This window comes from Syngnathus scovelli, chromosome 6, assembly GCF_024217435.2.
Source record: "Syngnathus scovelli strain Florida chromosome 6, RoL_Ssco_1.2, whole genome shotgun sequence".
Classification (NCBI taxonomy): Eukaryota; Metazoa; Chordata; class Actinopteri; order Syngnathiformes; family Syngnathidae; genus Syngnathus; species Syngnathus scovelli.
In genome coordinates, this window is record NC_090852.1 from 13,173,446 (window position 1) to 13,187,373 (window position 13,928).

The 13,928-nt window shown below is 39.5% G+C and overlaps 1 protein-coding gene across 2 annotated transcripts; it reads right to left on the reverse strand.

The window, feature by feature from the left end:
* Positions 1-2,062: 2,062 nt before the first annotated feature.
* kras (v-Ki-ras2 Kirsten rat sarcoma viral oncogene homolog) lies at positions 2,063-12,229 on the reverse strand. Of its 2 annotated transcripts, XM_049721969.2 has the most exons (6): positions 11,716-12,229; positions 10,212-10,329; positions 8,872-9,050; positions 8,392-8,551; positions 6,869-6,993; positions 2,063-4,119 (listed from the first exon to the last, which is right to left on the reverse strand). In XM_049721969.2, the coding sequence occupies exons 2-5, from the start codon at positions 10,320-10,322 to the stop codon at positions 6,874-6,876; spliced, it is 570 nt and encodes a 189-aa protein (XP_049577926.1). In that variant the 5' UTR covers positions 10,323-10,329; positions 11,716-12,229; the 3' UTR covers positions 2,063-4,119; positions 6,869-6,873. The 2 variants fall into 2 exon arrangements, with proteins under 2 accessions (XP_049577926.1, XP_049577927.1); XM_049721970.2 differs by lacking the exon at positions 6,869-6,993 and having other exon boundaries at positions 11,716-12,217.
* Between the last annotated feature and the right edge of the window lie 1,699 nt (positions 12,230-13,928).

Sequence of the window (13,928 nt, forward strand, 5' to 3'; positions counted from 1 at the left end):
TCCTTTGAACACTTTGTTGGAGCATATGATTGAAGCCTTTATAGCAGGGGTGTCCAAGTCCAGTCCTCAAATGATCAGTTCATCCTCACGTTCTGCAGGAGCCTGATCATTGAATCAGGTGTGTTTAACGAGGGAAACTTGGAAAACATGGAGGGATGCGGCCCTCGAGGACTGGACTTGGACACCCCTGCTTTATAGTATTGTCACATGATGAGAACACGCTATATTTAATTTTTGGGATTTGGCCCAATCAATTTAACCAATTTATTGAATTATAGATCCCATTACATTTGATCCCATTGATTGATTAATGTGCACAAATAAATTGGAGGGCTAGGTAACACGGCACTCCAATAATACACATTATTTTATTTCAACCATTTGAACCAATTGGGACACTTGCTTGAACTGGCAAATTTATTCTTAAATGTCTACAGATATACATGAGGACTTAATGACATATATGGTGCACCATTTTCTAGAAAAATACACGTGTCCATGTGTTTACAATATTCCACCAAAGCAGTGGTCTCCTTGTTGCTTCTTGGTGGTCCCTTGGACAAAACCAGTTGAAAACCCCAGTGTTAACTGACAAAGACATTGTCCCGAGCCAAGCGAATCAATGTGAGCTAAATAGTCGGATTAAAGTAAAGGTCGCCATAGCAACACTTCATCTTGGCAATGGATGTGCTTGTAATGCACATCAAAGAACCTTTTGAAGGTGCATCTTGAATTCCTGCTTCTTCTGACAGGGGCACTCTGCCAGATATTCCCATCAAAATTCATGCATTGGCTGGCACTGGCATTGAAATTTAGGAGAACCAGCAAGTCTGCATCTGTATCCAGTTGGTGCACCACTCCATGGATTTTTTTTTTTTGCAGGTGGCTACTGTTGAAGCCTGTTTGACCATATACTAGTCCATGTGCTTGACACCCATCTTAAAGGATCCATATCATGCTAAACCTTTTTTAGCTTATGGCAATGTTAAAATGCTAATTCCTCATCCAAAAACATCCACAAAGTGATGTTTTCCTTCAGACCTTGAAGCATTCCTGCTCATGAGCACTAGTCCCCCTCCAAACACACGCACATGCAGACACACAAACACATGCACCACCCCTAAACATCTGATCCTAGAATCGCTCCTGCATTTTATTATAACAAATAGATCCAGCAGGATAGGCACACATACTTTCTAAGCACCTGTATTGGAGAATGCATCTTGTCACCTCTATTTATTAAAATAAGTGTGGAAACTAGGTTATATAAACGTCAATGCTTCCTCCCACAGTTGGTCATTATCTGTCAGTCTTGACAAATGGAGGTGAAGGGTCCCACCTCTTTTGCTCCTATCTGAACATCGGTTATTGGGCACGACGTTGTGCGCGTATTCAGATTTGGTATTAAACTAACAGTGATTACACCCCCACACCACCACCACCCCCGTATTTTAGTCTGTCTACTTGTCTTTTTATAGTATCTGCCAACCCTTATTAAGCCAAGATACATAATTTCACATCGGAAAAAGAAATTGCTGCATGTTCAGCAAAGTGGTTGACAAAAAGTGGATTTAAGTCAGGGGAAGAGCAATTGATTGTTCTGCCCATTATATATGTGGTTTGCATTGATAGTGAAGTATATATATATATACTTTTTTAATAGAAAATAAATGTGGATTGTCACAAAATTGATGATAACTTCCCGCGCCATACGAACGTGCCACTGCACGCTGGCTGGGAATTCATCTTACAGGACTGCATGAACATTGCACCCTGCTGGCCAAACGTGATAGTAAAAAAAAAAATATATGTTTCGCATTTTTAGTGTTTTGTTTTTAGACGCAGGTCAGTCACAAGCAATAGCTTATGAAAAGACAAAAGCCAATTGAATTACCATTTTAAAACTGTGGGAAATGAAGTGCATTTCAGAGTTAAACTCAATCAAGCTTGGATACTTCACAAATGTATCCTTTTCATTTCTAGCCAACCAAGTTGGTTAGATGCCTACAGATAATTAATTCTACAGTATAATTGAAAACCTTAAAAAAAATATACAGTCTGCTTACTTTTGATGTTCTTTAATACACATTAAATAGGAGTGGTGAGATTCATGGCAAAAAATAGACGCATTTGAGATCAGATTACCACTCGACATGTTGCAAAGTGGCCATTCATTCACTCCCCTAACCCTGGACACAGACACACTAGTCACACACTAAGCACAGAGAAAGTCCATTAAAGCAACATTCTGGACAACACACACCGATTTACAAAATATGCACCTTTCCGTATCACAACTATACAAAGGTTCATAACATATGATCAAGGTTTAAGTGATTCATGTGAGAAATCAAATCAGCTGTTGGCACACAATCAGGGTTCAAAACAAAACACTTAACAGGTAAAAGACAACCTTTAAAAGCCTTCAAAATGCCTAGGCTGACCCCCAGTGGAACTTTAAACTGGTGCAGCGACATCCTGAGTGGCCTGTGCCGTGCCGTCTTGGCAAACATAATGGGGCCACTAACTTCGAACCAGCAAAACACTGATTGTGAAAGTCTTTAAATGGGGCGCCGTCATTGAACCGGCTTTCTGGGAACAAACTCAATGAAGAATCAAAGCACCTGTAAAAAGCAAAGGTCTCTTATTGAAACTCTGAAATGTTCAAACAGCTTCCTGTGCATTTTCTGAGCACGTTGTCAATCGAAACGTCTTTAGTCTCCCTGCCATCTACACAGAATCTGATGCAAACCTGGAAGGCAGACCCATCTCCTAAAGGGAAATCAGCTCAAATCAAACATGGAAAGGCAAAATATAAGCTGACCCACAAGAGAAGCTTGTACTTTTTTTAAACAATATTGCCCAAAAGAGGCTAATTTTATGGCAAGTTGTGCCTCATTTACAACTTAGCATCACTTACATCAACAACTTTGTCACAAAAAGTGAGCAATTACTTTGCTGGATAACCTCTTTCTAAAGTAGTCGGAAATCATTGCAACACTTTGAAGGGACTAAATCCTTTAAAGGAAAACCTGAAAACAAGCAGCATATAAGAAAGCTGCATTCTACCGCTCACAACCACAAAGAACTTTTAATCGTATCTCTAACCTTTAGGTCTGAAGAGGATATATTGGGATATGCAAAATTTCATTTTACCTAAAAACAATGAGAACCTCGTGATTTAGAAATAATAATAAAAAATAAAAATAAAGTGGTCCTACACATTATGTCTGCCTTTGACTGCTTGGGGGGAAGAAAAAAAAAATTGAGAGAAAAAATTCCTACAATCAAACCTTTAACATATGAACAACAGCACATAGGAAATAAAGTGTTACTTTTGTGGGTGTGTAAAACCCAGCAAATAAAGCACGGATCTAACAAGGATCGTAAAATTAGTCATGTACGAACAACAACGTAAACATTACTGAAGACTTGATCTTGACTTGTCCACCCAATCAACCACACACTTTATGCATGTCCTCTGAGGAAAAATGCATGCATGCAAAAAAAAAAAAAAAAAAATACAAAGAGGCCACTCCCCACAAAATACAAACAAATCATTAATTGCTATTTTAACTTGTTAGAACTTTTGAAGACTAGTAAAGGAGTTCATCATCATGCATACATATCAGTGAAATTAGCACATATGAGGGACCAATTGTCGTTCTTTGGCATGCCATGACAAAACCTATGGCTGAAAAGACTCAATTATCATGGAAAAGGTTGCCAGGCATGTGCTGTGACATAATTTACCAACAACTGGGGCGTGGGGCCTTGTTAAATCAACATCACCCATAAAAATCAAACCAATGCGTGTGAGCAACTGCCACTATACAAGAAATAAAGCTTATTGGTGTCCATGTAGCAAAGAATAAGAAGGCAGACAAAGTGGGTCAGCTTTAGTATTGGTTACAGAGGGTATTGAGAAAGAGGCTAATAATTTAGTGTGATGTACAAAATGTATTACTTTCTCTGTTCAACATAGTTTCTTTTTCGGATTTTTCACATGAGTGTGCACTTTGTCTTGGACTTCTTTTTCTTCTTTTTGCCCTCCTTGCTCATCTTCTCCTTATGCTTGCGGATTTCTCGTACTAACGTGTAAAAGGCATCATCGACTCCCTGCAAGAACAAAGCAAAGAAGGTTACTACTGTGACATCAGACACAGCGACACAATTCAAGGGCAATTTTATTATTGCTAATGGTTAGATGGAAAGGTCAATCATTTCCTCTCCGATTTCACAAAAAGTAGCTGCAGTTACTTTCAAGAAATAAAATGGGAATCCATTTGAACTGATCGAAACTCTTCTGAATGGATTACTTTGACAGATGTCCACAAGAAAGGGGAGTGGACCATTTCCCGCGGGATTAAAATCTTTGATTTGGAGCTAGCTAAACTTGTATTGGAACATTACAAACATACACTATCTACCACTACTCACAAATAACTAATATATTTAACTTTGGGTGAAATTTCTGAATTAATCTAGACTCCACTATGACCATTACTACTCAAATTAAACTGACCTCTAAACATTTGAATATAAATGTCCATCTTTTCAATGTTCCTGTACTTGAAAAACTTGCTGTTCTCCAACAATGAGCTAAACAGCAAAATTTCCAACAAGAAAGTATGAAGCATGAATCAAAAAATAAACATCCAAGGACATCCACTTTGATCCTTTTCTGTGACTCTTCCAGTTTCTGTTTCTCAACCGAAACAGAGACGGAAGTTCACCTTAAAGGTGATCATAAATTTTAGCTTCAAACTACAATTTCACCTGAAAGTGGACTATCCTTAAATTGTTGTGAGTAGTCTATGTACAGGAAATGATGTTTTTATTCTATGGGGAATAAACAATATCACCGTAAATGCAACTACCTTTTGGTGAGAACAGTGTTAATAATTTAATAATTGTGCAGTGCCTTCAGGTTGGCAGGAGGAAAAAAAAGGGGAATTACCAAGAGGAATTTGTGTCAGCAGGGAAAAGTAACAAAAAACAATCACGCGCTTTGACCTCCACTCACGAAACGTGAGCCAACTTCTCATCGCAGCCACAACACACCTCCCTCCCGAAAAGATCTCAGCCAAGGATTGAGTCCCAAATTCAGAGTGATCTCCATTAATCATCCAGGTTGGCTTCAGAGCACTGACATCTTTCAGTGTGTTGATTTCAGCGAAATGATGTTACTTTCTTGCACACGAGTAGCTTGGCCAGACTGCTGATAGGGAGGCCTTTTGCTCCGCAATGGAATAAATTGTGGCTTAAATGATACATGTGAATCAAAACTTAATGTGAATTTATCATGCCATCATTTGTAATAATGGAAAATGTTCGTACATTCAAAGCTTTGTGAATCTCCCAGCTACACTGTAGAAGGTATGGCAAAATCATATTCCTCTTTTAGTATAATATAAAGAAAATTTGACTTATTTTTGGTCAAGGAGTGTTTCTTTTGTATATTTGCTGGTGTGCTCGTGTATCATCACCAATAGGGCTGCAACAACGAATCAACAAATGCAAGTGTTGGCAATGAATTTCATAATGAATTTAGAGTCCTTGATGACCTACTATGCATGTTTTTTTTTTTTAAATCTGGGTGGAAAGATGAATACCCACGCAGGCACAGGCAGAATATGCAAATGAGGGCTGGCAAGATCAGTCATCAAAATGACATCAACAATACTAAAACAATGCCTTTCTCTTAATTTCTCACTTTGGTTCCAGGTACCATCACTTTACTTTATTGAATTGTCTCTTACAGGGCGATTTGGTTTGCAGCATAAAATAGGCATAAAGGCATCAAATAAAAACATAGACATATTTTGGTTTTCTCTAGTGGTGCCTTTTCCAAATTTTACTTTCAATGTTTTGTTTCAATCCCAGATGAGAATTTCTTTGTGTATTTTTAAATAGTTACATAGTATTCACTGAGCAACTTCTCGGAGTGCATTGTTTTTTGGGTTGATTTTAAAATGCCAAAAATGCTAAGGCCACCATATTGCCTTCAACCTAATGGCACCATCAGCAAGTTTGTGGTAGCCATAACAAAAACTCTCTAGTTGGAATTTATGACTTTTGAATTGTGCGGCATCATCCGGTCATCAATCAGTTTTTAATTTGCCAATTTTTAATGCGCCATTTATGGACAAAGAGATGGATTTTCTCTCTGTTTTTTATTGATCAAAAACAATTGACGGATTACTCGATGATTGAAATAATCCGCTGCAACCCTAATTACTATCAAATTTCGTGCCACAAAATTAGATACAGCTGTCCAACCCAAGAAAGGCAATATAAGAAATGTGTCCAATATTCAACCTTTATAAAGAAAAGGCTCACTTTTGATCCATACATCAGTCCATCTTTTATTTCATGCACAGCAGAGCATGTGGTGGAGAACACCTGCGGTTCCACTCTTGGCTTAGCCCTGTTGCATGTGCTGCTATCACTTGATGAAATTTCTCAGGCTCCTCCAGTCTCCCCTCCCCACATCCCTAAGACATTTTAACATGTAGGGGATGGATGGATGTCGTGTGGTTTGATTATTTCATTAGCTTGTGCATATGTACCTACTGTAATGTCACAGTGTGTGGAAATAATTGAAAAACCAGTGTGCCCCAGATTGGACCAAGAGTATACAAGCGAGAGAAGAAAATTCAACTACACCAAGTCAGAGTGACACCAACTTCAGATTACATTAAGCCATGACACAGAGATACAGACGCCTGTTAGCACCTCACCACAGCCCCAGTAGAAATCACGGAGAATCAAACACCACTTCGCCTTAGTCTCCACCATCCAGTTGGAACGCACAAACACAGAAAAGCTGGTGGGGGGGCGGAGGGTTTAGGCTGCTGACACTTACCCCATTCACATCACAACACACTTTTTAAGCTTGACACAGCGCGGAGTCTTTTCTTCCTTGCTGAGCTTATTGACGCGGTACTGCCTGATCTCCCGTACCAGAGTGTAAAAGGCATCTTCCACTCTCTGCAGCATGAGACACAACTTCCCTCAGTAGTGACCAAAGCACGTTGAACAGCTTCATACAGCGTATGGACACAAACGGTGGAAAGGAGGCTTCGGGGGGCTCAACCAGCAGTCAACTCAATTTCTATGCAAGTTAACTGGGGAAAACTTACCTCCTTCTGATTGTGGTTATCTTCCATTTTATTTACCCATTCTAACTTTTAGCATGACAATACATTGTTTGAGTCATGTGACTATACACAAAATATTTGTATCATACGTATGCATCATGTTTTTTTATCATTCAAGAACATTGTTCATTGTAGTCTTAAATGTCTGTCTGCTTGAAAGGTTTAATCATCCACAAGAGAAATTCATTGTTCCAGAAATCTACACAAGGAAAACAACCCAAGGCAAAGCAGGCTTTGAAATCAGCGATATCAAAGGTGGAGTGAAACAGCATCACCTTGTGAGGGAAATTGCATTAGTGAACTTGTGCAGAACTGATGCGGAAATCGGAAAGTAAATCATGTTGATTCCACCATAACAGAACAAATCAGAGCGACCAATCAAGGAACCGGCTCACTGCTTCAGCCACCCAGTCACCAATCACAACATTTTCTTCATCAGATGAAACCAATGAAATCATGGGAAGTATTCCAACACCCAGTTGTTGTTACTACAATCAATTACCCTGAACCTCATTGAAAGACAAATTACTGACATTGATCAGTTACAGTGGGCGATAAAATGGGCCGCCTTGCATGAGGCCCGCAATTAATCACACATATTCATCACGCAGTTCCATGGCATTAGTATACCGTGACGAATGAACTTTCAATTCATCCGGAATACTGACACTTTTCTTTTTTGCGCCCTCGTGTCAGATCATCTCTGAGGCACCATAGTGCACATACTTCACATACTGTGCTTCAACAATAGGTCATATTATATTAGTTCACCACTAGATGGCATTGAAACATCTAAAAGTTCTACAATTTGTCTAATTAGGAGGGAAAGCCCCATTAAAAAAACGCAAACCTGTCTTTTTAAATCTGGTGTAAAAATAATAACATGTATGGCATGGTTTTCCTACTTCAGGACCTCGACGACTTGCTGTACGTGAATTGGAACAATAAAAGATACTGCACTTTATATTTGCCTGTGCTGTCAGTGAAATCGTAAAATTGGTATACAAGTATGACAAACGTGCAATAAAAAAAAAAGGGGGGGATAAATTATCAAACACTTTTACATCGCACTGTAAAAGCAACGTTGCTGATAAACTAAGGCAAACTTGTGAAATACACCTAAGTGAGGAGGACCATATGAGAAAAGATGTAGAAAACTACAACTGGTTAAAATAAAATGCACTGAAAAGGCTCGCGTGCATACATGTGTACCTGCCTGGACTCATACCTGTCTGGTTTTTGCTGAGGTCTCAATGAAGGGAATGCCGTAGCTTCGTGCTAAGTCCTGAGCCTGCTTGGTGTCCACTGTCCGGGACGGGAGATCACACTTGTTGCCCACCAGCACCATGGGGACATCCTCGGAGTCTTTCACCCGCTTTATTTGTTCTCTGGAATAACGACATTTATTTTAATTCAGTAAAAGCTTTGCACACTTGGGGTCATCAAATTACTATTGTCTCCCCGTTTCCAATAACAATGTAAACAGAGAGAAGGTTTGATGTAATAGCACTAACTATATTTTTGACACTCACAGCCATCCCATTTTGTCCATTGCGGCGCCCATTTCAGAATGACACCATGGACAAAATGGGATAATTGTGAGACAATCGGGGTTGGGCTCCACATAATAGGTGAAGTCCATCCATCATCTGAACAGCTTATCCTCAATTTTCCATAACATGTCCACCTCAAAGGATGATCTTTGTACCTGTAGTGGTGAATATCCTCAAAGGACTTGGTGTTGTTGATGGCAAAGACACAGAGGAAGCCCTCCCCTGTTCTCATATACTGATCTCTCATGGCGCTGTACTCCTCCTGACCTGCAGTGTCCAGGATGTCCAGTAGACACGTCTCCCCATCAATCACCACTTGTTTTCTGTAAGAGTCCTGAAACAGGAGAAAGCCACCAAATCGATTAATAAGAGCTTCATAAGACAACAACATGGACGACGGGCATGCGTTTTCGTAATATTTTATACATATATATAAAATGGCAAATGATTAGGGGTTGTTATCGTTAAGATTAGTATAGTACCATTTATCAATCCGGTACTTTAACTCAGTGAGGGGAGATGGACGTTTTCTAATATTTGTTAAACTTGTTTGCTTGTGTTTTTCCCCTTTAATTTTAATGACTGTGTGCGCTTGTGGCAAAGACACCAGCATTGTCACCAGTATGAATCTTTGACAAATGTAACTACACTTTTGACCAGTTCAAACTCTCAACCTGATTGTCAATCATAAGGAGCAGTGCTGTTGTAATCAGCATTGGTGTGCTAAATGACAGAGAATCAAGCATGCGCCAGCGACTTATTTCTATCATTCGTCAAAAACAGACAGTACGATGTTAAGAACAAAAAACATGAACTAAATGAATGCAGGCGATTAAGGCATTAATTTCATCATTTAAATAAAATAATTATTTAAATAAAACAACATCCATTCTTCACATCAGAAGGGGCTAACTCTTTGCCCAAACATCATACGGGTTATGTAGCTGCATATCTGGCCATGAAAATGATCATCACCCACTCAGTACTGCATTACAGTAGACATAACACTAATAGAACAGGCAGGTGTTCAAGAGTGGTTCACAATGTTTATGTGTGCTCATGTTAAATTGTTAACAAGTTGGTTATGCTTAAATTGTTATATTCTGACACGCATATCATAATATTTAGTATTTATTAAAAAAGGCAGTTTTATTTTTTGCAACCTCTGCTAATTCTTAAATGCGTTACGAGGCACAGTTTTGGTACGGGCATCGAGGAACTTTATACAGGTATAGTATCAAAGTCAAAATTTTGGTTCCGTGACAACACTTTCTAAATATGGTCAGCCTCTAAGAAAGCTGGAAGACATGACAAGGACATTAAAACCTGTTTGGCGTCTTTAACACTTCAACTTGAAGAACGTGTCAGAACTACACTTTCAGAGGTTATCATTGCGCTCATACTAAAATACACACAATGTGGAGGCAGGAATAAGAATAAAAATACATCTATTCATACACTAAAAATGCATATCTATGTGTGTGCATGTACTTACCTCAATGGTGGGGTCATATTCATCTACAAAGTGGTTCTGGATGAGCTGAATGGTCAGTGCGCTCTTGCCAACGCCACCAGCTCCCACCACAACCAGCTTATATTCTGTCATGATTCACCTGCAGCAGCAAAGAAAAGCATATCATCAGAAAGCAATTAGTTTAGCTATCCCATAGTATTGCATAAATAACCAAGTTGCATGACGTTTGCTGAATTGCAATGTGAATCAAAACCAACAATACTGATGAAGGTGCTGATTTTTTCACGACACTTAACGATTCTTGGAAGCATAACGTAACACTACGCTTCCCACTTTATGTAGAACTTTTTTTTCCCCCAGATTCATTATCATGATGAAGACGTCATCAAGATGCACACTTACTTGAGAAGAGGGGCTATTGCAATAAATGTATGCCTATTGCGCTCGTTATCGTGTTTATATGGCAACTGCCTGTGATTGAAGTTCAGCTTCTGTAATCAAAATTCCATTCCTAGGTTACGCCTTTAGAAAAATGCCGACAAGATAGAAATCCTCATTACAGGACTAAACTTAAGCATTGAGACGCAAATACGATCATGATAGGAGATAGACGGATGAAATAAAGTAAATTCTTTTCATTGCACTATATATTTTTTTCACCATACACGTGACAACCGGTGTAGAAGTAAAAACATAACACAAAATACTGTCGTTTGCTGTGATGCCTTAATTAGCAGCTTACAAAATGATTACTGGTAGTATAACTTCAACTTAAAATATCAATTGGTATTGGAAAGTTCTCAAAAGTCCATCCACCATGTGTAATATTTCACATTAGCGCTTGTATTGTATACACACCTCGGCATACGTATTTGCTAAAGTAACGCCCTTCTGACAATCTAATCTCTACATTATTTACTTACATCGGATCTGATCGTCCGACTAATAGTAACTAACAACTAACTTAAGTAACGTATGTATGTGCCACGTCGAAGCTCAAGTTTGCAACCCAAACTGGGTTTCGAACGTCCAAAGGAATTTGACTTCAAGGTACACCGAGAGCCTGAGCAGGGTTGCCAGGTTGGTGGATTGAAAACCTCCGAACCCGGTGACAACCAGGCTACAGTATGCTAAAAGCTAGGCTAGCTTCGGAGCTAACCCACGACCTTAAAACTACATTGACGTTTGTTTGCAGAGTCATTGCCGAAAACAAGTGGTGAAAAGCGACTGTCTGTGCCTGCTGTGTCTGAAAATCAATGTCATTTATTGGGTTTAAAGTGGGGGTTGCAAAGTTCGACGCTACCATTGATAAGCTAGCCGAAAGGGCTGCATTGCAGGGCCGACACTCGTAGGTTCACAACTGGGCGTAGTTTGCGTTTACAATGAAAAGAGATCCTACTTCACAAACAACACCACACAACCTGACCACTATTTACGCATTGAACCATAAGTTAAGAATGTGCATCTCACATGTCAATAAACTGTAAAAGACGCCAACTATATGTCTCGTCCCCATTTGTCTTACCTTTAAACGAATGGAGTTCCGCGTCTGAAGTGGCGACAAACTGAGTCAAGCTGATCGTCCTCTCGTTTTACACGATGTCTGCATTGCCTGCTCCACAATGAAAGGCCCGCATGAAACCCGTCCACTCGGTGTCACAAGCACGCGGGATCGGGCAAAAACAAGTGAGCAAATTAATCGATTGAACTTTCCATTTGCTCCAGCGTCTGCCGGCCTAGTTGCTCAGGTTGGCCTCCTTTTGGCGAATATGGGCGGATACCGAGACGCACTTTACCCACAAAGCATCGCTGGTGTGTTCACTTTGTCCCACATCGCTTCAGCGCCCATCTATCGTGACTACAACCACTATAATGGAATTTCTATTAAAATCGCATGTTTTTAGTCATGCGAAATGTATAACAACAATCACGTTATATCTTTTAATACCGCCCCGCGAAATGATGGTTCGGTTGTTGGAAATCTTTTCCTGCTTGTTATAAAAAGCAGTGTGTATTTTAAGAAAGACAAAGTATACAATGTTAATATTTTAGTCACGTGGTGTGTTTGAGAACAAGCTGCCGTGCGGGTGCCCTGCTGCAGACTCGAGTCAACAAAGTCTAGGGGGCGACTCCACTATATATAGGCGCTAAATATAACTGCAAAGTCCCCGTCAGACGTCATTCCAAGGCAGGGAAGTGATTTGGCAAGGCCTTGTCAGTTTTCCTACGCGTTCACTCAGATCCCTCCTGCGGGCTGAATTTGCATACACGAACCACATTTTACACGACGCACCCAAATAAAACGTCGTCTTAAAATAAAGCATGCTTACTGCTAATGCAATGTTTTTTATCCACTGTTTTTACAAATGAACAAAATACAACGTTGGACGAATTTGGCAGGCCAAGCAGATAAAGGGCCCGTATGTCTTGCGCATACAGTTTTTGGTTGACTTTTTTTTTTTTTGGAATTTTTTTTTTTTAAATCCCAGGTCGTAATGTTATGTATATTTCTGAAGTCACTCTTTTTTGTATGCAAATCACTTTATTTTCTATAAAGGGTTGCGAACTGACTTTTTTTTTTTATACCAATACCTCAAAACAAAACCAAGATGACTAACATTACAATACAGTCGCATTGAACTGACGGACAGCCGTGGGATCATGGATTATGTCACACTACATGGGCTGCGACACGTCAAGACAACTCAAATCACCCACAACACGCTTATTGTGCTACATTTGTGTAGTTCGACATCGGCAACTAGACAGATTGCATTCTTAAAAATGTACACTAATATAATAAAGCTGATTCTGATGTTTGAATTCTCTTTTCAAGTGTACCTGGTGTTACCAGCCAATCATCGGACACTAAGAAACAGCCAAATACAAAAAAAAATTATGAAGGAAAGGAAAAACTCACATTTTTTTACAACACACACAAAAATGTGAATCAAACAATTGTCATATTGCATTGCATATTAAGATTGTGTTGCTAACCCGCACATTTAAACTCCAACTCAGCATGTGTTTTATGCTAAAAAAAAAACTAAATGGGACACTTAGTAGAACCAGTCTTAGGGACTGAGTATTGTTGAGTCATTGCTATTTTTTTCCCTCTTGTGCACCTTTTGAAGTAAGCAACTGGGCAGAACGGGCAGAACTGTATTTAGTGGCTAGTTTGACAAAAGTTTCCAAAAGTGTCATCTTCTCGATTCAAATCGGGGCATTCTCATTTCGACACGGGATCCGTAGTTATTCAAATCTGCCACTGAGGGGCAGTCATTTTCTGTTTTAGAAGGTTCTCAAAAGCATCGCTTGTCATTTGCCAATCACCATCTGCCTTGATAAAAACGAATAATAAGGAATAATAAGGACTGTATGAATTTATTTGAATTACTTTTTAATTGTGCACTCGCAGGTTTTAATATGTTGTGCTGCTGACGTCTGGGTGCCATCCAAAAATTGCTAATAAATACGACAAGGTATGTTGTAACTCATGAAGCTTATGAAACCTAAACCAAACGTTGCAGGTGGTCATTTCTTCATGTGCCGTGGTCAACTCGGCACTCTAAAGCCCCCAAAACTAACCAGAGTGACCTGAGGAAAAAATCTTTCTGTATAAGAATAAAGTGTAATTGCACATCCACTACAGTAGCCAGCAGTGATCCGTCCATCCCATCCATTTTCTATACCGCTTGTCCCTACGGGGGTCGTGGGCGTGCTGGAGCCTATCCCAGC